The sequence below is a fragment of the Urocitellus parryii genome, chromosome 1 (genome assembly GCF_045843805.1).
Source record: "Urocitellus parryii isolate mUroPar1 chromosome 1, mUroPar1.hap1, whole genome shotgun sequence".
NCBI lineage: Eukaryota > Metazoa > Chordata > Mammalia > Rodentia > Sciuridae > Urocitellus > Urocitellus parryii.
Genome location: NC_135531.1, coordinates 158,298,993 through 158,323,986, shown reverse-complemented (window position 1 = coordinate 158,323,986; position 24,994 = coordinate 158,298,993). Strand labels below are relative to the sequence as shown.

Sequence of the window (24,994 nt, the reverse complement as noted above, 5' to 3'; positions counted from 1 at the left end):
TTATACAATGATACCTGTCCCTCCTCACTCCATTACTTTCATGATCCTAATCCAGCATCCGGATGTTCCTACCCTCTGGACCTCCCTGTAAGCTTGGACATCCCTATTCATGCCATTATTTCAGAAGAGCTGATCAGTGAAGTTTTTCCCTGAACCTTCAACTCTCCCCTTTGGACTCATTTCCTCATCTTTACCCAAGATTGTAAAAAAGGTATAATTCCTAAAATACATTTTCTACTCCATACAGTTCTTGTTCCCTGCCTGATGTGTATATCAGTCACGTTACTGTGAAGAGAACTAACTGGGTATCCATGTGCCTCTCTGGTAGGGAACACCATCTTCCCTGCTACACCGCATGCCTGCGAAGTCCCACCCTTCATTCAGGCATTCCTGAGATCTGCACTGCGGACTACTGGGAGATGGGGACATTGCCAGGTGGGCAGCCATGGAAGCTGGTGACAGTTGCTTCTTTGGCATTACTGTCAAAGCACCAAAAGAAACAATGTTTACCTGAATGAAATAAACCCTTTTGAAGGCTAGAATCAAAAGGAAAATCCCTGTTTCCTAGCGACGATGTTGGCTATACTGGGGGTCAGGAGAAAGGCCCATCCTTAGTTTTGCATCCTTAACACGGGTCATGGGTAAGATGGATGCTGAGGCTATGCTGAAGCTTAGGAGAGGAAAGGTGTGAACTGGATGGCTAAGACCACCAAAGGCAACAATGGAGGACAGTCACAAGCAGTACAAAACTGCCACTGTCACTGTACATGCTAAGGCAGTCTAAGAGATCTCATTAAACAGGAAAACAACTGAGAAGTAAGAAGAGGACTCCTGATCTACATCATCTGGCTTACTAGAAATATCTTCCTCATTATTAGCTTCTATTTACTGCTATTCTCTCCTTCTTAACCTCCACTCTGCCCTTCATGGAGAGGCCATTCATTGTTATTAGCTTCTAGCACTCAAGAGTACCCCTTCTAAACAAGTCTCAAGACGTACATTCAGAAAGGGATATAGACCAAAAGATGCAAAGTCTCTTCTGCTCACCTGAATCAACTTCCAAGTCTGTTTCTATAAGCCCCCTTCCCCCAACTCCCTACCTCTTCCATGGGTGACTGACTGCAGGATGTCCTCTTTAGGTGAAAAACTGTGTAACAAGATAATGCTCTAATGGAAGATAAATGGACAGTACTCAATGCCGGGATGAACTGTGTGGGCTTCTAAGTTGCACTGCCCCGGTGTGAATCCTCACTCTTTCCTGCTACTTGGGTATCTGAGCAGATCATAAGCCTCTGTAAGTCACTGTTTCCTTATGTATAAAACAAGGATAATAACTCCTTTAACTCCCAGGCTCTCTTGTGGAGCAAGGGAGGTGACATATGTTAAGTGCTTACCCACAGGAGCTGGCACAGTGCTCAATAAATGTCAACCATGACAATGTGCAATTCTGGGCTCATGTTTCCCCCAGTCTAGTCTCCTGTGTTTACACTTGGAGGAGCTCCTGTCTGGCACAGAACAATGTCATTTCCCCTTAATCCTTTTCATTTACATATCCAGTGGTCAATACTGTATACGGTCACGGTCACTACCTTTTTTGTGTTCCTCCAAGAGGATGAGTTGTAGGTGGTATGTTTGCCCCCTATCCCACCATTCTCTGTGCCTCAAGAGTTTTCAGAAAAAACAGAGCAAGGATGTGACACACCACAGGAGCATCTCGTGCCAGGAGGAACTGACAGGATGAACATGGTGCCTTTTGGCTTATCAGACAATCCCTGCATTGATTTTACCTTTTCATTTTCCCCTTTCTAAAATTATTTATTTTTCGATTGCAGTCGGACACAATACCTTTATTTATTTATTTTAGAGAGAGAGAGTTTTTTTTAATATTTATTTTTTAGTTTTCGGTGGACACAACAACTTTATTTTATTTTTTTTATGTGGTGCTGAGGATCGAACCCAGCGCCCCGCACATGCCAGGCAAGCGCGCTACGGCTTGAGCCACATCCCCAGCTCTATTTCATTTATTTATTTTTACGTGGTGCTGAGGATCAAACCCAGGGCCTCGCACGTGCTAGGCGAGTGCGCTACCGGTGACCCACCACCCCAGCCCCTCGTTTTCCCTTTTAATCTCTAAAATTTTAAAGTGGTTAGTGCTCAGCTCCCAGGTTCTATGTCTTCATTCCCCATCAGGGCAGTGACATGAGACCTCCTTTCACCCCAAGTCACTCAGCCCATCTCTGTTTCTGCAAACCTGCCAAGGCCTAGGCACGAATAGCCTGGAGCAGAATTGAGGTTGTGAGGGTTGGAAGGGAACAGGATATTTCCCTTTCAGAGCACAAAAAACTGAAACCAGGTAGTGTTGATAAGAATGTGGAATTTTAAGCAACAGGAAAAATAGGAATATGCAATTAATGATCATTGTAGAAGGCACTGGTAATATTCATTAAAATATGAAAAAAAGCACCAGTCCATTTCTGGGAATGCACTGCATTCACCTCTGCTGCCAGTGCCCCCAGATCCAACCAAGTCCCATATCTCTTGCCAAAGGCAAAAGCAACCTTTTTATACATATACTATGCACAGGAGAGAAATATATATATGTATGTATGTATGTGTGTGTATATATTTTTTGCTATTCAATTACTCTTAGCAGAATACAAGTCATGCTATCATTTCTGCCACTAAAAAAAGTAACAGGGGCTGTGGCTGTGGCTCAGTGGTAGAGCACTCACCTAGCACATGTGTGGGTGGCACTGGGTTTGATCCTCAGCACCACGTAAAAGTAAATAAATAAAATAAAGGGATTGTGTTCATTTACAACTAAAAAAATCAAATAAAAAAGTAACACAAAACCTTCTCTAGTCTGCTAGATATTGTTGCCTTTTGTAAAAAATTCTTCAAACAACTGTCAATATTCACTGTCTTCATTTCTTCTCCTCTCAATTCTTTATGCCCAATCCACCAAATATGCCCATTTCAAGGTCACTCTATTGCTGAATGCTGGCGTTTGCTCTCTCCACCTGACCTTCCACCTCCTTTTGTGATTCCTGGGAACTTAAGCTGGGGCCTTGCGCATGCTATTGAGACAGCAGCCGACTCTCAGTCTTCATCTTGATTCACTGGCAGCTCTGATACACAGGTGACCTCTGCATCTTCCAAGACACACACTCCTGACTGTCCTGCCTCAGGGCTCCTCTCCTGTGTAGCTTCCTCCTCTTCTCTTTTACCTCCTAACACTGGAGCTCAAATCAGTGTCCACTCTCTCCTCCAGGTTTCCCTAGTCATCTCACCTAGTTCTGCGGCTTTAAATACCACCTAAGGGCCAGACAGCTCCCATATTAGTTTCTCTAGCCTTGATGTATGTTCCAAACTCCAGACTCACATATCCAAGTTCATATTCAACATCTGTACTTGGATGTCTAATCAACACTCAAGCTCAACATGACCAAAATGGAACTAACAGTCCCCCACCTCCACCTCAGCTGACATCAACTCCATCTTCAACTATATCTGTGTCACTGCATGGAATACTGTCTCATCTGCTCTTCTTGCTGTGCAGTCAAACCCCTATATGGTCCACTTTAACCCAGCAGCCAGAGTGATCTTTCTAAAACTCAAGTTGGATCACGACACTCCTCTGCCCCAAATGTTGTAAAGGCCCTTAATTTTCCTTGGAGTTAAAATCAAAGCCCTGGCCTGCACGATGTGGCTCTTGTCAGTTCCCTTTTGCTCATCTGGCTCCAGCTGCCAACTTGCTTGCTCTCAGATGTGCTTCTGCCTGAGGATCCTAAGAAATGCTATCACCTTATCCTGGAATGTTCCCCAAGACATTCATACAACCACTGCTCACACACTGGAAGTCTGCCTGCACTTCATCTTCTGGGCCACTCTAAGAGTACAGCATGTTCCCAGTCCCTGGCGCTTTTAAAAACCTTTTTTTTTTTTTTTTTTAAAGAGCAGACTAGCAGCACAGCAGAGCTGACAGAAAGGCAGAGATTTCCTACACACCCTCGCTCCCGCGTGCATCTCCTCCTTTGTTGTTGACACCCCACTAAGTGGCATGTTTGTTACACAGATGAACCTCCATGGACACATCATATACACAGTCCAAGGTTCAGCACCCACTCCTTGCCTTGTACATCTTTGGGTTTGGGCAAACGTATAATGACATGTATCAACCATTCTAATTTCCCTGTTCTAAAAATCCTCTGCTCTGTCTGTTCACCATTTCCCTTCTCCATCCACTATTCTGGGCTGTCTTCATAGTTTCTCTTGGTCCGGAATGTCACAGAATTGGAATCCATGTTACATAGCTTTTTCAGAAAGATGTCTTCCACTCTGTGGCAGGCGTTTAAGGCTGCATGGTTTGACAGTTCATTTTCATTGATGCACTGTAGCTGTCCATGATGGTGGGATCTGCTATTACCCATTCGCACGTGCACACTATATTGCAATATAATTTGGCCAGTACCCCTCCCTAGCACTTGCCCCCTTCCTCCCTTGCTTGGTCCCTTTCCTCTATTCTGCTGATCTCTCCTTGATTTTCATGAGGACCACTCCCCACTCTTTTTTTTTCCTTTTTCCTCTCTAGCTTCCACATATGAGAGAAAACATACAACTCTTGACCTTATGAGTTGGCTTATTTTGCTTAACATAATGTTAAATTCCATCCTTTTTTCTGAAAATGATATATTTCATTTTTCTTGTGCCTGAGTAAAACTCCATTTTATACACACACATACTACATTTTCTCTATCCATTCATCCATTGATGGATCCTGATAGTTGGGCTATTGTTAATTGTGCTGCCATAAATATGGATATTCGCATATTTCTAAAGTATGGTTTTAATTCTTTAGGGTAAACACTGAGCAGTGGTATGGCTGAGCAATATGGTCACAAGACTTTCATGCCTGGACTTTAGAGGAACCTCCATCTTGATTTCTTTTTTCTTCCTTTTTTTTTTTTTTTTTTGTGCTGGGGATTGAACCCTAAGGCACTCAAACACTAAGCCACATCCCCAGCCCTATTTTGTATTTTATTTAGAGACAGGGTCTCACTGAGTTGCTCAGTGTCTCATTTTTGCTGAGGCTTTGAACTAGCAATTCTTCTGCTTCAGCCTCCCAAGTTGCTGGGATTACAGGTGTGTGTCACTGTGCCCAGCTTCTACATGGATTTCTATCATGATTGTACTAATTTACAGTCACACCAACAGTGCAAAGTGTTCCCTTTTCTCCACATCCTCTCCACCATCTATTATTATTTATATTCTTCATGGCTGCCATTCTGACTGGTGTGAGATAAAATCTCAGTGTAATTTTGGTTTGCATTTCCCTGACTACTAATGATGTTGAATATTTTTTCATATATTGGTTTGGCCATTTGTATTTCATCTTTTGACAAGGGTCTGTTTAATCCATTTGCCCTCTTCCTGATTGGATTATTTGTTTTTTGGTATTAAATTTTTGAGTTCTTTATATACTTCAGATATTAGTCCTCTGGACAGCTCAGTTCTCAGTAGCACTGCACTACATTCCAAGTCTTTCTGTGTTACTAGTCTCCACTGACTCACCTGGTGAGGGTTACCTTGGTTGTTTCCAGGTTTGGGCAGTTGCGAAACGAGCTGCTATAAACCCCTATGCAGGTTTTGGTAGACATGGGTTTTCAACTCCTTTGGGTAAATGCCAAGGAGCAGGATTGCTGGATTGTATGATAAGAGTATGTGAGCTGTGTGAGAGACCGTGGCACTGTCTTCCAGAGTAGCTGTGCCATGGAGCATTCCCCTGAGGGGTGAGCCAGAGCTCCTGAATTCCACTCCCTGGCACCCAGGCAGTCCTCTTTCCAGCTGCCTCTCCCCCAGAGCACACATTCCCTTCTAGTCATTGGATAGCTCCTTTCCCAGTTTGCTTACCGGTGTACCCAAAGATCCTGGAGTAGGCACTGCTATTCTTAATAAACATCTGTTGAATGAATGGGTAAAGCTCATAAGGCTGACTGTACAAAGCTATTGACCTGAGCACTGTGTGTGATGATGGAAAATTAGATGCTCAGCCAAAGTTAAATAATGAATAAATAATGACTATATGACCATAAAATAAAATACTCTGCAGCTGTTTAAAAAGTTGAGAAGGTGAGGCAGGGATGCGAATGTAGCTCAGGGGTAAAGAGCTTGCCTACCACACCTGGGATTCAATCCCAGCACACACACCCCCCCTCCACAGGAAATTTATATATTAACATGGAGCAATGGTCAAGGCACAGTAAAAACCAGCAAATTCTAGAATAGCAAGTATTTCATGATACCACTTATAAAAAATGTGCACATGTAGACATTAAAAATATGGCAGGAGATATACACTGCAACACACTGTTAATATTACTGGATTTTTCTCCCCATGAGTGCATGATTTTCTTTATTTTTGCAGGACTGGGGCAGAGCATCATGCATCCTAGGCAGGTACTCTACCACTGAGCTGTAACACCAGTCCCTAAGTGTGCTATTCATAATTAGGAAAAAAAAAAGTGAAAAAAGATATTTCTATTTTAAAGAAAAAAGATAGAAAAAAATGGCGGATACCAAAAAATATGATAGAAAAAGATGTAGCAGTATACTGCTAGTGAACAGTGGTCTTATGGTGCTGAGGTGACATCCTTCCTGTCTGCATTATGGCCTAAAAGCCAACGACATAAAAGATAAAATCAAGTGCTGATGTAATTGCTTTTAGGATTTTCACAGTAATGTTGTCCAATGCTTTAATTACAAATTTAGTAACTAACAAAGTATGTTTCATTTCTTTTTTTGAATAAAATATTTTACACAGGTTATTTTATAAACACATTAGTGGAGAAAAAATATTAAAAACCCATTAACTTACAACCAAACTATTTAAAATTTTCTGTGTTTTCTTTCAACTCTCACCATGTGTACAAGTTTTATATTACCTATAGCACAGGTATAATTTGCATTCTACTTTTACATAGCATTGCATATATGTATTTCCTATAAGCTGGTAATCTTAAAAGTATAATTTTAATTGCTACACTTTTTTGTTTTGTATGTGTACCAGGGATTGAATGCAGGGGCACCTGGCCACTGAGCCACATCTCCAGCCCTATTTTGTATTTTATTTGGAAACAAGGTCTCACTGAGTTGCTATTTTGTATTTTATTTGGAAACAAGGTCTCACTGAGTTGCTTAGTGCCTTGCTTTTGCTGAGGCTGGCTTTGAATTCGTGATCTGCCTGCCTCAGCCTTCAGAGCCACTGGGATTTTGGGCATGCGCCACAGCACCCAGCCTCTTGAATTGATATATCCTTCTTAGGGATTACAGGCATGTGCCACCTGGCAGAGTACATTTTCATGGTTCTTTTCCATGGAGCCACACCAAGTAACAGAAAGAAAACAGAGAAAAATGAAGTAATTTCTAGTATTTAAAACTCATGGGGCTAATTTTATAACCATTATATGTGTGTGTGTGTGTGTGTGTGTTTTCTTATTAGTTGAATGTAAATCTAACTATAGCCACAATCATTAGCTGAAACCTCCAATAAACCCTACTACTTTGTATTATCTAGGTTCTCAGCCACAACCACTTCATGAACGAGCTTACATACAAATACTAGACTTAGGCGCTGGGGCAAATCTTGTCCCATATGGAATATTAACAAAAAGAAACTACTTCAAACTACTGTTTGAAGATGACAAAGACTATATGAACATTTAGTAAGAGCAAATGTGGTTCTTTAAATTCTCGAGAACTGATGTATCTTTTTTCTTTGTATGATAGCAGGAATTCTGTAAAATTATATTATCAAGTAGGACAGAATCACGTTGATAGGAAAGAGACAGTACAAGATACTCCCAGATGAGTTATTCTGTCCCTTTCTCTTCTAGCTTGGTATCCGGCAAGCCATCTACCATGCCCACTATCAAAGTGGTTTCACAAAAATACAAATAAATCACACCACTTTGTTTAGAACCACTCAGTATTTTCCTTAAGGAAAATACATGCTTACAGATAAAGTTGAAAGAACTATACACTGAAAATAATAAAACATTGATAAAAGCAACTGAAGAAAACACAAATAAATGAAAATATATCCCATGCCTAAATATTGGAAGAATACTCTGAAAATGTCCACACCACCCAAACCAAGACACAGATTCAATGTGGCCCCTGTCAAAATCCCGATGACATTCTTCACTGAAATAGAAAAAAAAATTTTACAATTCACTTGGAGCCATAACATACCCGGAATGGTAAGAACAATTCAGAGAAAGATCAAGTTGGAGTCATCACATGTCCTGATTCAAAACTGATTACAAAGCTGCAGTAACCAAAACAATATGATGCTAGCATAAAAGCAGATACACAGAGAAGTGGAAAAGAATAGAGTCCAGAAATAAATCCAAACATATAGTCAACTAAGTTTAAGGGCACCAAAGAATACAATGGGGAAAAGACAAGCTCCTCAATGAAGGGCACTGGAAAAACTGGCCTTCCAACATACAAAAAAACCAACCTGGGCCTTCATCTTCTTTGATACACAAAAATAAAGTCAAAATGAATAAAAGACCTGAATATAAGGCAAGAAATTACAAAACTCTTAGAAGACTACACAGAGGAGAAGCTTCTGTACAATGAATGGCCTTGGCAATGATTTTTTTTTTTTTCCCCCCAAAAAGATCACGCCAAAAGCTCAGGCCACAAAAGCCAAAGTCAATGGGACTTACTAAAACTAAAAAGCTCTGCACAGAAAAGGAAATTGAAAAAATAAAATGTGGTCAACAGAATGGGAAAAGTACTTGCCAACCATTCATCTGATAAAGACGTAATATAAAAAATTTATAAAGAACTTGTACAGGGGCTGGGGATGTGGCTCAAGCGGTAGCGCGCTCGCCTGGCATGCGTGCGGCCCGGGTTCGATCCTCAGCACCACATACCAACAAACATGTTGTGTCCGCCAAGAACTAAAAAATAAATAAATAAATATTAAAAATTCTCTCTCTCTCCCCTCTCTCTTAAAAAAAAAAAAAAAAAAAAAGAACTTGTACAACTCAACAGTGGTATAGATACACACAGTGGAATATTGTTCAGCCGTAAAAAGGAATAAGATCTTGCTGTTTGCCACAACTTGGATAACTCTGGAGTACATGCCACTATGTGAAGTAAGCTAGATATAGCAAGAAAAATATCATATGATTTCATATTATATGTGAAACCGGAAAAAAATTTCATTACAGAAAATGAGAAAACAGTGCTTACCTGAGGTAGCAGAGGAGGGGAAGAAATGGTAAACAGCAGGTTAGAGTCTGCAGACTAGCGGGTAAGCAGGATGAGCATCTAATGTACAACAGGACGGTGATATATGATAAAAGGGTCCTGTGTCTGGGATCCAGGCCAAACGAGTGGATTTTTAGCTGGTCTCATCACACACACATGTGAGAACATGGATATGTTAATTTGCTTCACTAAAATAACTTTTAAACTCTCTATTTGTATCCCATAATATCATGTTGTAACATTTATTTTAGAAAGAATAAAATTGTGACTCCTTATTTGATTCAGGTATTACTTGATATTTGGTCCCCCCCACCCTAACATTATTGCCTAAAACTCTATAGCAATTTGAAATCCCTGAAGCTTCCTAATACACCATGCTGTTTTATATTTATGTTCTTTGTAAAAGCTATCCTTTGCTTTAAATGCCCTTTTCAAACTTCTGGGCCCTACTCCTTCAAGAAATACCGTCTTCTCTGACCCCTCCGTCTGAATTAGCCTCTCTTCTGGGCTCCCCAAGCACTCTGAATACTTTTCAAGCACAACATTGAGCAGAACGCATCATGATTCTTCATTTTCCTGTCTGAATCCCCTGCTAGACTCAAGTTACTCAAGGGAAGATCACTAAGCTTCTTTTTCTGTCATATTTATTTCTTATCCCTTGTAACACTCACAGTGTCAGGCATAGTAATTGCTCAATAAACACGAGTTGCTTGGATAAGGGAGTCCATTAGCATTTTTTGCCCATCTATAAAAAAAGCTTTATCTCACCCAGGGAGTGGAGCGAGGAAAGGGGATTCTCAGGCTCTTGGTTTTGCTAGAATGTGTTTCTCAAGATCTTTGCTTTCCTAAGCTTTCTGATCTTGGTTTTGGGATCCAGTCGGGTTTAACATTCCAGGCTACTCTATTTCAAGGCTCCTGAATCACTGTTTTCAACAACTGTTCAAACTCCCTGCTGACGTTTTACTGAGTCTCTGGTTGTGTGAAGCCCAACGCCATCCTCCCCTACCTTGGGATCATTTAAATACAGATGCGCAGCCAAGTTCCCTCATTCTCACAATGCTTCTAAGGACACGTCCTTCATTTTCATGGTCTTTAATATTTTTCTGGACAGGTGACTGACACCTCTTACAAACAAGTCTTGTGCAACTGTGTATGTAGGTGGTTCTGGTCAAAGTGGCTGCAGAGTCCCCTCCTTTACTCCTTTCTGGAGAGCCTCTGGGGTACTGACACAGACCTCGTGGGCTCTGGAAAACCCAGTGTGGAAACCACTGTCTATGTCATCTAACTAGTCACCAGGAGTAAGTAACAGCAGCTTATATAGCACCTTACAAACCCAATTTATGCACCCTAAGTTACACCTTACCGCAGCTGGAGTGCAGACTGCTTGAAAGATGTAAATTCTTAAGCTTAGTGAATAACCTCAGCTTGTTCTACCCATTTTAAAAGTTTAGCTCTTCAGCACTGAGCTTTCTTACAGCAGGCACCTAGGGAAGGGATGGAACAGCTCCACCCTAGACAGCTATGGAAATGACTGTCATTCCTCCCTATGTGCACTTGCTGACCAACAGATGTCACTAAAGACACCAGCACCCAGAGGCACAGAAAGAGAGATTAGAGGAATGGAAATTGAGCCTAAAAACCATCCAGTTCTTAAAACTGAGAAGTAGGTTTCTAAAGTAATAACATTTATTACACTGCATACAACATTTTAACCAAAAATTTAAGAAAGAAATTTCTTTTATTAAGTTGTTCAGGCTGAACGGATCATAGCACTAAGTTTTGAAATACACGTTCTTGAAGCAATTTAAAACTCATTAGAAATAATAGGCCTGGGCTAGTAGAAAATGTGGTAAAATTTAATCCTCATCCAAATGTTACCTGGGCTGTACAAACAGGAAATTGTTCTGTGCTACTGTGGCTGACCTCATCGCTGACCCTGAGCTGTAACGGCAAGAGCAGCTGAGAGCGGAGGCAAAATTAAAAACTTACATCAAAGTATATCATGACAGAATGCAGATAAATAAAACAGCATATCAGAAGTATTATTTTTCTGCCAGTCTCACAGAGCAGTAAGGTGGAGGTATTCCACAAATACAGAACACATCAGGAGCACAGGCAAGGAGTCCTCCCTCTGTACCTCCTGGGGCACTGACCACCAGACACCGCCAGGAGCAGTGAGCACAGAAAAAACCCTCGGCTTACCAAAGGAATAAATAACCTCCCAGTCACGCTCTCCCTTATCCTCTAGACCCCTGAGGGTCTCCCTCCAGTGAGCACTGAGACGCTTCAGAGGTAAAAATACAGGTAACAAAACATCACAAGGGGCAAGAGGCCCCTCAGCCTGGCTACCAGAGCCAGCACCGGAGGGCGAGTGCGTAGATGGAGGTCCAGTGCCAGTATCTGTCACTGTGGCACAGCTGAAGAACATTTTCCATGGAACCTTTGATTTCCCTTAAGTTTGGGGATCAGAATAGTGCTTCACCATAAACATCCAAGGCACATCTTCCTGTGGAACTCTCAGAAGGCAGGAAGGAGAGTAGAAAGACGCATTCATCATCTAAAGTCATAGGGACTTTGAATGGAATTCCAATTCAGCTCCCTGCCTCCCTGCTAGCTAGTTCTATCTGGCTACCTTGCTCATCTCCATGAGCTTACAGTAAGCAGGGCAGGTAACTGACTGGCCAAGGCAGTCCACACCTTATCTAATTGAGCCCTCCCACTGTCCTGTGAGGTATGTATATTTTCCCTATTTAAGCAAGGGAAGTAAACAACTCAGCCAAGGTCACATAAGTAGTGAGCTGCAGATGATGCTACCTACCTTGAGGATTCAACCGGTAAATGTATGAAAAATGACCTAATATAGGAAGGAGCAGGCATATGGCAGCTGATAAAAACTGGAAGTCACTAACACCAGTAATCGAACTTAGAAGCAGAGCCTTGCTTGTCTTCTAGTCTTTCTTCAGGTAAAAGAACATCTTAATGGCTTCCCAAGGATGCTCGGAGGGTTTCTCTTTCCTTGTCCCCTTGCTCCCTTCCCTTCCTTCAGCCTCCCTCCTCCTCCCCTCCACACCACCCTCGAACCTCTCAACCTCTGTGGTAGCACCTGGTCTTTGAAAGACAACTCAGTGGAGATAGGAAGCTTCTGAAGCCCACGGAGCTTCCTTGTGCCTATTACTGGACATATGTGCTGTTCAAGAGAGCCAGCGGTACTGGGAGAGGACGAGTCACTTTCTCAATATCCCCACTGCAAGAGCGAACAAGCCCCAAAGGAAACAGTACATTCATGAATGAAATGATGCAGGAAAGATAGCACCGTGATGATAAGAGGAACCTAACACTGGTGTAGTTCAAGCTCTTCTGATGTCTGATCCTTGTGTATGCTGCCCTGTTTCATAATGGGGATTATTATTTCCTTTAATGAAATAAGGAAACTGAGTTAACAAAGTACTGCACTCACTACAGGCAGGGTGGTCTAGGCACGAGGTGCCCTGGATGATGAAGACTCTCAGGCCACAAGGCCCTGTCCAAAGAAGATGCCCGCAAGAGAATGGCTGCGGATGAAGGGGCACCATCGTGAGTGCCCGCTCCATGCTTCCCTGGGCCGGACCTCCACTCAGAGCAGCTCAGTAAACCCCCTAACCCTACACAGGCACCCAGGTCAGTATGTCTTTATTATTCCTAATTTTAGGTATGAGAAAATTAGGCAAAGAGGTTTAGTGTCTTCACTGAAAGTCATGGAGTTGATAAGCACCACAATTGGAACTCAGACCTTCTAATCTCCAAAAACTGTGCTTTTAAGCATATGCCACGCTGTTTTTGGAATCATACATCTTAGTATGAAAAGACATGGACAGGACACAAAACTAAAAGTGGAACAAAGACCTAGGTATTAGATTAGACACCCTGCGCCTACTAGAAGAAAATGTAGGCCCAACTCTTCATCATGTCAGCTTAAAAATCAAATTCTTCTATAAGATTCCTAAAGTGCAAGAAGTAAAATCAAGAATGAATAAATGGTATCAAACTAAAAAGCTTCTTCACAGCAAAAGAAACAACCAGGAATGCTGTGCCTACAGAATGGGAAAAAGTCTTTTACCACCTGCACCTCAGATAGAGCATGAATCTCTAGGATATATAAATAATTCAAAAAACTTCACACCAAAAAAATAAATAACTCAATTAAGAAATGGGCAAAGGAACTGAAAGGTACTTCACAGAAGAAAAAATACGAATGGTCAACAAATATATGAAAAAAATGCTCAATATCTCTAGCAATTGAAGAAATGCAAATTAAAACTACACTGAGATTCCATCTCATTCCAGTCAGAATAGCAAATATCAAGAATACAAGTAACAATAAATGTTGGCGAGCATGGGGGGAAAAGACACACTTACACATTCCTGGTGGGACTGTAAACTGGTACAACCACTCTGGAAAGCTCTATGAAGATTTCTCAGGAAACTCGGAATGAAATCACCATTTGAATCAGTTATTCCACTCCTTAGTCTATACCCAAAGGACTTAATATCTGCATACTACAGTGACAACAACCACATCAATGTTTATAGCAGCTCAATTCACAATACCTAAGCTAAGGAACCAACTAGGTGCCCTTAAACAGATGAATGGATAAAGAGAATGTGGTATATATAAACAATGGAATATTACTCAGTCATACAGAAGAATAAAATTACGGCATTTGCTGGTAAATGGATGAAACTGGAGACTACCATGCTAAATGAAATAAGACAAAAAACCAAAGGCTGAATGTTCTTTCTGATAGGTGGATGCTAATACACAAATAGGGAGGGGGGATTACATTCACTGGATTAGAGAAAGGGGAATGAAGGAAAGGGAAAGGAAGGGGGATGGGAATAGGAAAGACAGTAAAGTGAATCAGACAGAACTTTCCTATGTTCATATATGAATACACCAACGGTGAAACTCCAAATCAGGTACAAACACAAGAATGGGAAGTTACCAGCAGCCTGCAGCAGGGCCCCGGAGATCCAGGCCAACTGATTCGCGTGGCCTGCCCTGCGGCTACAGAAGGCGTGGCGCCTCAGTGAAGCCATTAATTAGCAAGCAGGGAGGTTAGGGAAGGCCATCAGGTGGAATCCCACCAGCCAAGCCCACACGGACCCTTGGGCCGAGCACGGGATCTCAGAAGGGGAAGGAAGCGGTACAGTCCCATCCCCCACAGCGGACACTCCACCGAGGCAGTCAGCGGCCACCATCCGGGAAAGCTGAAGGATACACCGCCACTCTCCTTCAGAGTGCAACATCAAAACAGCGGACACTCCATCCAGGCAGTCAGCGGCCACCATCTGGGAAAGCTGAAGAATACACCACCACTCTCCAACAGCTTGCAACATCAAAACAGCCAGCAGCAGGACCCCGGAGATCCAGGCCAACTGATTCGCGCGGCCTGCCCCGCAGCTACAGAAGGCGTGGCGCCTCAGAGAAGCCATTAATTAGCAAGCAGGGAGGTTAGGGACTGCCATTAGGTGGAATCCCGCCAGCCAAGCCCACCGCCCACGCCCGGAACAGGCCCAGCGACCTGCCAGCATTGTAGTCACGACACCCCAATTGGAATAGGGACAGAGCAGAGCCGCCTTCCACTCCCGGAACAGGCCCAGAGAGCCGCCAGCGTGGTAGACACATCACCCCAATTGGAGTAGGGGCACAGCCGCCGCCCGCACCTGCAAGGGAGACTTTTCAAGTATACAAGAGCAACATAAATAAATAGGGGGTAAATTTCAAAACACAACAGTTGCACCAAGCAGAAAGAAACGCGAGCAGTATGAAAAGACAAGGAAAGAAAGGACCACAAGCAATGCAGGTCAACTCAACTTTAGAAGAGGTAATAGCTGCAACAGATGGAATATCAGATAAAGAGTTCAGGATATATATGCTTCAGATGATCTGGAATCTCAAGGAAGACATGAGACAGCAAAATCAGACAATGAAAGATCACATTGACAAACAAATCCAGGAAGTAAAAGATCAATTTCACAGGGAGATAGAGGTAATAAAAAACAAACAAATTGAAATTCTAGAAATGCAGGAAACAATAAACCAACTTAAAAACTCAATTGAGAATACTACCAGCAGAGTAGAAGACTTAGAAGAGAGAACATCAGACAATGAAGACAAAGTATTTCAACTGGAAAAGAACATAGACAGCTCAGCAAGTCTGCTAAGAAACCATGAGCAGAACATCCAAGAATTATGGGACAATATCAAAAGACCAAATTTAAGAGTCATTGGGATACAGGAAGGCACAGAGCTCCATTCCAAAGGAATAAACAGTCTATTCAGTGAAATAATACGAGAAAACTTCCCAGAATTGAAGATTGAGACAGAATCCCAAATCCTAGAAGCCTACAGGACGCCGAATGTGCAAAATCATAAGAGATCCACACCTAGACACATTATAATGAAGATGTCCAACATACAGAATAAGGAGAGAATTTTAAAAGCTGCAAGAGAAAGAAAGCAGATTACATTTAGGGGTAAACCAATCAGGATAACAGCTGATCTCTCAACACAGACTCTGAAAGCTAGAAGATCCTGGAATAACATATTTCAAACACTGAAAGACAATGGGCTCCAACCAAGAATCGTGTATCCGGCGAAATTAAGCTTCAGGTTAGAAGATGAAATTAAAACCTTCCACAATAAACAAAAGTTAAAAGAATTCGCAGCTAGAAAACCATCTCTTCAAAAAATCCTTGGCAAAACATTACAGGAAGAGGAAATGGAAAATAACATTGAAAACCAACAATGGGAGGTAGGACAGTAAAGGGGGGAAAGTAGTCAAAGAGGATAACAAATCAGGTTTAGTAACATCAATAAACAAATATGGATAGAAGAACAAACCATATCTCAATAATAACCCTAAATGTTAATGGCTTAAACTCACCAATTAAGAGACACAGGCTAGTAGAATGGATCAAAAAACAAGACCCAACAATATGCTGTCTACAGGAGACGCATTTGATAGGAAAAGATATACATAGACTGAAGGTGAAAGGTTGGGAAAAATCATATCACTCATATGGACCGCGGAAACAAGCAGGAGTGTCCATACTCATATCTAATAAAATAGATTTCAAGCCAAAGCTAATCAAAAGGGACAAAGAAGGACACTTCATACTGCTCAAGGGAATCATACACCAACAAGACATAACAATCATAAATATATATGCCCCAAATAATGGTGCAGCTGTGTTCATCAAGCAAACTCTTCTCAAGTTCAAGAGTCTAATAGACCAACATACAATAATCATGGGAGACTTCAACACACCTCTCTCACCACTGGACAGATCTTCCAAACAAAAGTTAAATAAGGAAACTATAGAACTCAATAACACAATTAACAACCTAGACTTAATTGACATATATAGACTATACCACCCAACATCAAGTAGCTACACTTTTTTCTCAGCAGCACATGGAACCTTCTCAAAAATAGACCATATACTATGTCACAGGGCAACTCTTAGACAATACAAAGGGGGTAGAGATAATACCATGCATCTTATCTGATCATAATGGAATGAAACTGAAAATCAATGATAAAAGAAGAAAGGAAAAATCAAGCATCACCTGGAGAATGAACAATAGGTTGCTGAGTGATCAATGGGTTTTAGAAGACATCAAGGAGGAAATTAAAAAATTCCTAGAGTTAAATGAAAACACAGACACAACATATCGGAATCTATGGGACACATTGAAAGCAGTTCTAAGAGGAAAATTCATTGCTTGGAGTTCATTCCTCAAAAAAAGAAAAAACCAACAAATAAATGATCTCATACTTCATCTCAAAATCCTAGAAAAAGAAGAGCAAAACAACAGGAAAAGAAGTAGAAGGCAAGAAATAATTAAAATCAGAGCTGAAATTAATGAAATTGAAACAAAAGAAACAATTGAAAAAATTGACAAAACTAAAAGCTGGTTCTTTGAAAAAATAAATAAAATTGACAGACCCTTAGCCATGCTAACAAAGAGAAGAAGAGAGAGAACCCAAATTACTAGCATACGGGATGAAAAAGGCAATATCACAACAGACACTTCAGAAATACAGAAGATAATCAGAAATTACTTTGAATCCTTATACTCCAATAAAATAGAAGATAGTGAAGGCATAGATAAATTCCTTGAGTCCTATGATCTGCCCAGATTGAGCCAGGAGGATATAGACAACCTAAACAGACCAATAACAATAGAGGAAATAGAAGAAACCATCAAAAGACTACCAACTAAGAAAAGCCCAGGACCGGATGGGTATACAGCAGAGTTTTACAAAATCTTTAAAGAGGAACTAACACCAATACTTTTCAAGCTATTTCAGGAAATAGAAAAAGAGGGAGAACTTCCAAATTCATTCTACGAGGCCAACATCACCCTGATTCCGAAACCAGACAAAGACACATCAAAGAAGGAAAACTACAGACCAATATCTCTAATGAACCTTGACGCAAAAATCCTCAATAAAATTCTAGCGAATCGGATTCAAATACATATCAAAAAAATTATACATCATGATCAAGTAGGATTCATCCCTGGGATGCAAGGCTGGTTTAATATACGGAAATCAATAAATGTTATTCACCACATCAATAGACTTAAAAATAAGAACCATATGATCATCTCAATAGATGCAGAAAAAGCATTCGACAAAGTACAGCATCCCTTTATGTTCAAAACGCTAGAAAAATTAGGGATAACAGGATCATACCTCAACATTGTAAAAGCAATCTATGATAAGCCATAGGCCAGCATCATTCTGAATGGAGAAAAATTGAAGGCATTCCCTCTAAGATCTGGTACAAGACAGGGATGCCCTCTCTCACCACTTCTGTTCAACATAGTCCTCGAAACACTGGCCAGAGCAATTAGACAGTCAAAAGAAATTAAAGGCATAAAAATAGGAAAAGAAGAACTTAAATTATCACTATTTGCAGATGATATGATTCTATACCTAGCAGACCCAAAAGGGTCTACAAAGAAGCTATTAGAGCTAATAAATGAATTCAGCAAAGTGGCAGGATATAAGATCAACACGCATAAATCAAAGGCATTCCTGTATATCAGCGACAAATCCTCTGAAACGGAAATGAGGACAACTTCTCCATTCACAATATCCCCCAAAAAAATAAAATACTTGGGAATCAACCTAACAAAAGAGGTGAAAGATTTATACAATGAAAATTACAGAACCCTAAAGAAAGACATAGAAGAAGACCTTAGAAGATGGAAAAACATACCCTGCTCATGGATAGGCAGAACTAACATCATCAAAATGGCGATATTACCAAAAGTTCTCTATAAGTTCAATGCAATGCCAATCAAAATACCAACAGCATATCTTGTAGAAATAGATAAAAGAATCATGAAATTCATATGGAATAATAAAAGACCCAGAATAGCAAAAACAATACTAAGCAGGAAGTGTGAATCAGGCGGTATAGCGATACCAGACTTCAAACTATAGTACAGAGCAATAGTAACAAAAACAGCATGGTACTGGTACCAAAACAGGCGGGTGGACCAATGGTACAGAATAGAGGACACAGTAACCAATCCACAAAACTACAACTATCTTATATTTGATAAAGGGGCTAAAAGCATGCAATGGAGGAAGGATAGCATCTTCAACAAATGGTGCTGGGAAAACTGGAAATCCATTTGCACCAAAATGAATCTGAATCCCTATCTCTCGCCGTGCACAAAAGTTAACTCAAAATGGATCAAGGAGCTTGATATTAAATCAGAGACACGGCATCTGATAGAAGAAAAAGTTGGTTATGATCTACACGCTGTGGGATCGGGCTCCAAATTCCTCAATAGGACACCCATAGCGCTAGAGTTAACAAATAGAATCAACAAATGGGACTTACTCAAACTAAAAAGTTTTTTCTCAGCAAAAGAAACAATAAGAGAGATAAACAGGGAGCCTACATCCTGGGAACAAATCTTTACTCCACACACTTCAGATAGAGCCCTAATAACCAGAATATACAAAGAACTCAAAAAATTAGACAATAAGATAACAAATAACCCAATCAATAAATGGGCCAAGGACCTGAACAGACACTTCTCAGAGGAGGACATACAATCAATCAACAAGTACATGAAAAAATGCTCACCATCGCTAGCAGTCAGAGAAATGCAAATCAAAACTACCCTAAGATACCATCTCACTCCAGTAAGACTGGCAGCCATTAGGAAGTCAGACAACAATAAGTGCTGGCGAGGATGTGGGGAAAAGGGCACTCTTGTTCATTGCTGGTGGGACTGCAAATTGGTGCAGCCAATTTGGAAAGCAGTATGGAGATTTCTCGGAAAGCTGGGAATGGAACCACCATTTGACCCAGCTATTCCCCTTCTCGGTCTATTCCCTAAAGCCCTAACAAGAGCATGCTACAGGGACACTGCTACATCGATGTTCATAGCAGCTCAATTCACGATAGCAAGACTGTGGAACCAGCCTAGATGCCCTTCAATAGATGAATGGATAAAAAAAAATGTGGCATTTATACACTATGGAGTATTACTCTGCATTAAAAAATGACAAAATCATAGAATTTGGAGGGAAATGGATGGCATTAGAGCAGATTATGCTAAGTGAAGCTAGTCAATCTTTAAAAAACAAATACCAAATGACTCCTTTGATATAAGGGGTGTAAACAAGGACAGGGTAGGGACGAAGAGCTTGAGAAGAATATTTACAGTAAACAGGGATGAGAGGTGGGAGGGAAAGGGAGTGAGAAGGGAAATTGCATGGAAATGGAAGGCGATCCTCAGGGTTATACAAAATGTCATATAAGAGGAAAGGAGGGGTAAGACAAGAGAATACAAATGGAAGAAATGATTTACAGTAGAAGGGGTAGAGAGAGAAAAGGGGAGGGGAGGGGAGGGGAGGGGAGGGGAGGGGGGATAGTAGACAATAGGACAGACAGCAGAATACATCAGACACTAGAAAGGCAATATGTCAATCAATGGAAGGGTAACTGATGTGATACAGCAATTTGTATACGGGGTAAAAGCGGGAGTTCATAATCCACTTGAATCAAACCGTGTAATATGATGTATTAAGAACTATGTAATGTTATGAACGACCAATAAAAAAAAAAAAAAAGAATGGGAAGTTATACTCCACGAATGTATAACATGTTATAATACACTGTACTGTCATGTGGAGCCTAAAGAATAATTAGAAAAAGACTGAACAGGCTGGGCGCAGTGCACGTGCCTGTAATCCCAGTGGCTTGGGAGGCTGAGATGTGAGGATTGTAAATTCAAAGCCAGCCTCAGTAATGGCAAGGCACTAAGCAACTCAGTTGAGACCCTGTCTCTAAATAAGATACAAAATAAGGCTGGGGGTGTGGCTCAGACATGGACAAGAATTAGCTGTACCCTGAAAGTTAAGTAAGGCAAAACTGTATTTAGAAAACATAAAAGGGGGTCTGTTTGCTTCTAGAAGGCAAAATTTCTGTATGATTTTAATGTGTCTATCTTCAAATGGACATAAAAGTTGTGGCAATGTTGTTGCTGATTACAATGAAAACAAGAGTGAATTTATTGACTTAAATAGGTGGGGGCTGGGGATGTGGCTCAAGCCACATGCTCACCTGGCATGCGTGGGGCGCTGGGTTTGATTCTCAGCACCACATAAAAAAAATAAAGATGTTGTGTCCACCAAAAACTGAAAAATAAATATTAAAAAATTCTTTCTCTCTCTAAAAAAAAAATAGGTGGTTTCTAGTTTGCATGTTTGATTTGTAGAACTTTTAACCTCAAGTTCTACAAATCAAACATGCAATTAAAACAGCATGTGTTAGAAGAGGCCTACAATGTATATAGACAAGAGCTGCAGAATGGGTTTCTAACTTAAATAAAAATTCTGCATTTTGAATTTTGTTCCTATACATATGCATGTACATCAAAAAAACTGGGGGGTCTGGGGATGTGGCTCAAGCGGTAGCGTGCTTGCCTGGCATGCGTGCGGCCTGGGTTTGATCCTCAGCACCACATACAAATAAAGATGTTGTGTCCATCGAGAACGAAAAAAAAAAATTAAAATTCTCTCTCTCTTAAAAAAAAATTGGGCTTTAAAAATTTCTGTGAGATCTATTTTTAGGTACTCAAAAAGAAATACAGGAATCACAGGCTATTTTTTTTTCTTTCTTTTTTGGTGTCACTAGGAATGGAATCCAGGGGCACTATACCATTGAGCTGCCTGAGATCAAGTAGGCAAAGAGGAAGAAAAAGAGGACACAAAGAAACACCTCTTGGGTAGAAGTACACTGCAGAGCTGCCCAGAGAGCTGGCACCAGCCAGCATGTGCCAGACTACAGAGAACTCTCGTCCACCCTGTCCCCATGCCCTGAACATAAATCCTAGAGGGCAGAGAATTCCACAGACAACGCTGTCAGAATTGGCAAGTATTAGGATGTATGGCAGTTCTCAGGCCCCAACAATAACCAAATTCCAAGATTTTGATCTAACAGGCAACATTCCTTAGAGAACTCTGCTCCTAGTAGGACAGTGCCCCAAGGTTCCCTGTCATGAAACATTTACTGCTCTTTACAAGGATATTTCACCAAAATTCAGGGACATACTGGTCTACTCATTCCTTAATCCAAGAAAGCAAACTCTCTGATGCAAGTTTGAGCAATTTTGAAAATGCTACAACTTTTTAATATTCTATCTAGCGTATTCCCTTTGCCTACTGACCCTGCAAGTTCATCCAAACGAGAGTCATCAAGCTGGCCAGGCAGGGCCGACCTCCTCCATGCCAGCCAACATGATGGCTCCCTGACTCCCTGCACTCCCTTTAGCCACTGCACAAATTCATATAGATATGAAGGTTTGAGAGAACAAAATAACTAACATCTTTCTTTTCTCCAAAGAGATAAAGTTATATTGCAGAGACAAATATGGAAAAGGACACTCACCATAAGTGCAAATCATTTTACTAGCTTCTCTGAAGAGAAGAATTCCATTAGGAGATGATACATCAAAATTCAAACGCTGGGACCTAGAAAATAGAGCAAGAAATTAAACTATATGTGCAGATAAAGAAACCAAATATAGGTTGAAAATGTCCAGCATTTTCATTTATTGGAAGCAGCAGCAATACAATTATTTCTTACACTACCATTCCAATCAACAACTGTTGATAAAATATGTATGCTAATTTCCTCACTACAAAGATACTAGACAATTAAGAAGGGTTTTCTTTTATTTGCTGATTTAAAGAGTTTATAAAGATAGTATCTGACACCCTGTAACACAGATTTCTGACCCCTCTTCTTTTTTATGCAAAGTGGTTGGTGGATAATAAGTAAAAAACCTTACGTGTACATGTATAAGTTTATACAGAAACGTGGACAGAGTTGTATTTATAATCTGACATCTTCCATAGTATCTGGTACCTATTTTTAAAGCAAGTTCTAAAGTGACATAAAGGAGATGCAGGTACTTTTAATACTGCACAAATTCATAATGAATCATGTGGCCCTTCAAGCAAATTTCAAACACATTAAATTACACTACAGATTATGGTGTCCAGTGCCCCTGGATTAAGTGTAGAGAAACAAATGCAGAAGTTCTCTGAGAATATTCCACTTCCCTGGTTCCTGATCGGAGTGGAACAGGGTCCAGAACTGACAAGCCACCCTGACACAGTTCTACTTTTAGAACATTTCTTTGTCTTTAGTTGGCTCTGACATGCTCTGTTGATGTGCTTTCAAGATATGATTTTTTTTTAAATCAGCAACAAACCAAAAATCCAAAAGCAAACACATTGTTGAAGTCCTGTTTGCCACAAATAGAACTGTTGTTTCCCTATGTGTTTTCAAAATAGCATCACCTGCAATAATGTCTGAAAAATACTATTATAAACATGTGATAACTGTATGCAAACACATACAATTCCTGATTAGAGAAAAGAAATGGAATATATACATTTGCATTACATTCTAGAGAAATACAGATAACATTTTCACTAGGTAATTCTTAGAATATTTGTGCTAGATATGAATTATATGCCTGTGGCAGACATAAAATGCTTTATAATATATAATGCAATGAATTTTTCCTTTACTAGTAAATACTGTATCAGTAACATATAGTATCAACAATCTGGTTTAAAAAATGACATTTGATGGACAAAAATTTCTAATAAAATATAAAGCCAATCTTCTTTTAGTATTTAAAGCACTCCACAAGAATGGTTTAAAAAAAACTAATGTTTTCAAAAGAAAAATACATTTCTTTGCCAGGTCTTTTCCACCTCATTTTAGAGTAAAGATTTTAAATTGCAGTGATAAACACTTGGCAAGACAGAGACAATCAGAGTTGCACCCCCATCCCCTGCTGGCATCTCCCCTTCATGGCGCTGTTTACAAGGAGGCACTGATGGAGCAGGACGGCTAAGTGACAGGTAATTTGGTGCTGAGCAATATTCACAATGACATATTTTAAAGAGGTAAACACAATTAGCTTGTTCAGTTGCTCTCTTTTAGCTACATTTTGTTAATATTTCTATGCAGGGTTTGTGAATCTCTGCTGGTCTATGCAAATTCTAAGGGCATCCAGGCAATTTCCAAGAAGTGTCACAGTTGCTATTTTAGTGAAAACTATGAGTGCATGAATCATCCAAACACATCCTGGCATCAAGGAGGAGGCACAGTGTCCAAGTGGAAGCGGGGACAATCCCTAGTGCTCCCAAGGCAACAGCCACGTGCCCATGAGCTGCTCGGGGACGCAGGTTCTCACAAAGTGGAGATCCCCTAAACTTCTTTCCTGCTCTAAATTCTACAGGATTACAGTTAAGCAGGGAAATAGTTGAAAGAGCTCTCCTTCCTTCCACTTTGTGACTAAATAACGGAGCTGTAGTCTTCTAATGTTTCCATTTCCCTAATCTCCACATGACCCAAGGTCACTGTGTCTCTCCTCCGCTCTCTTTCCCAGCTGGACTTCTCCTCCATTTCTCCCTTCCTCATCTCCTTCCTCCGCTCTTCGGCCCTCTCTATTTCCATTGCTGTCCCCATCACCTTCAGTTCCGCCCCTGGGTATGATGTGGGGACATTCTCCCACTTCCAGTTACGTTGCCCACCTGTTCTGCATCAGTTCTGCGATAAGCTTCAAGATGGGAGTTGTGCACGCTGGCTCCGCGTACCACTGCTCAACAGCCCTCTGCAGAACTGGGAGATACGTAGGGTACCTTCCGTAAAAGTCTGTTAAGGAATTTAAGGGTCTAAAAACAAACAACAACACAAAACTAAACTGTTTCTGAAAATTGATGCCACCTGTTCCATGTTTAGTATACAATGGCAGTAATTTTACGAATGACAAAGTCTTTCCAACCTGTATGCCTATACTTTTGGTGGCTGCATACGCTCTGCATTTATTTGTAATACATCCCATTGATTACACTGTTTTTAGTATTATTTATAAATGGAAGCTATACTTTTAAAGTATCATGCAAGTTACATTTTAAAAAAGTTTTTTTATAGTTATAGATGGACGGCATGCCTTTATTTATTTTTTTATGTGGTGTTGAGGATCAAACCCAGTGCCTCACACATGCTAGGCAAGTGCTCTGCCACTGAGCTACAGCCCCAGCTCATAAGTAACATATTTAAAAAATTATGTTTGTGTTGTAGGAAAGGAAAATAAATTGAGTAAAAGAGGAAT

The 24,994-nt window shown here is 40.6% G+C and overlaps 1 protein-coding gene across 1 annotated transcript in view; it reads right to left on the bottom strand.

Moving 5' to 3' along the window:
- Window positions 1-24,994, bottom strand: part of Ranbp17 (RAN binding protein 17) — a 285,855-nt gene that overhangs the window by 43,584 nt on the left and 217,277 nt on the right. Inside the window, exons 21-22 of the mRNA XM_026401323.2 lie at window positions 24,414-24,521; window positions 22,249-22,331 (exon numbers count right to left, since the gene is read on the bottom strand). Of these exons, the coding sequence (XP_026257108.2) occupies window positions 22,249-22,331; window positions 24,414-24,521 (191 nt within the window). The remainder of the gene's footprint in view (window positions 1-22,248; window positions 22,332-24,413; window positions 24,522-24,994) is intronic.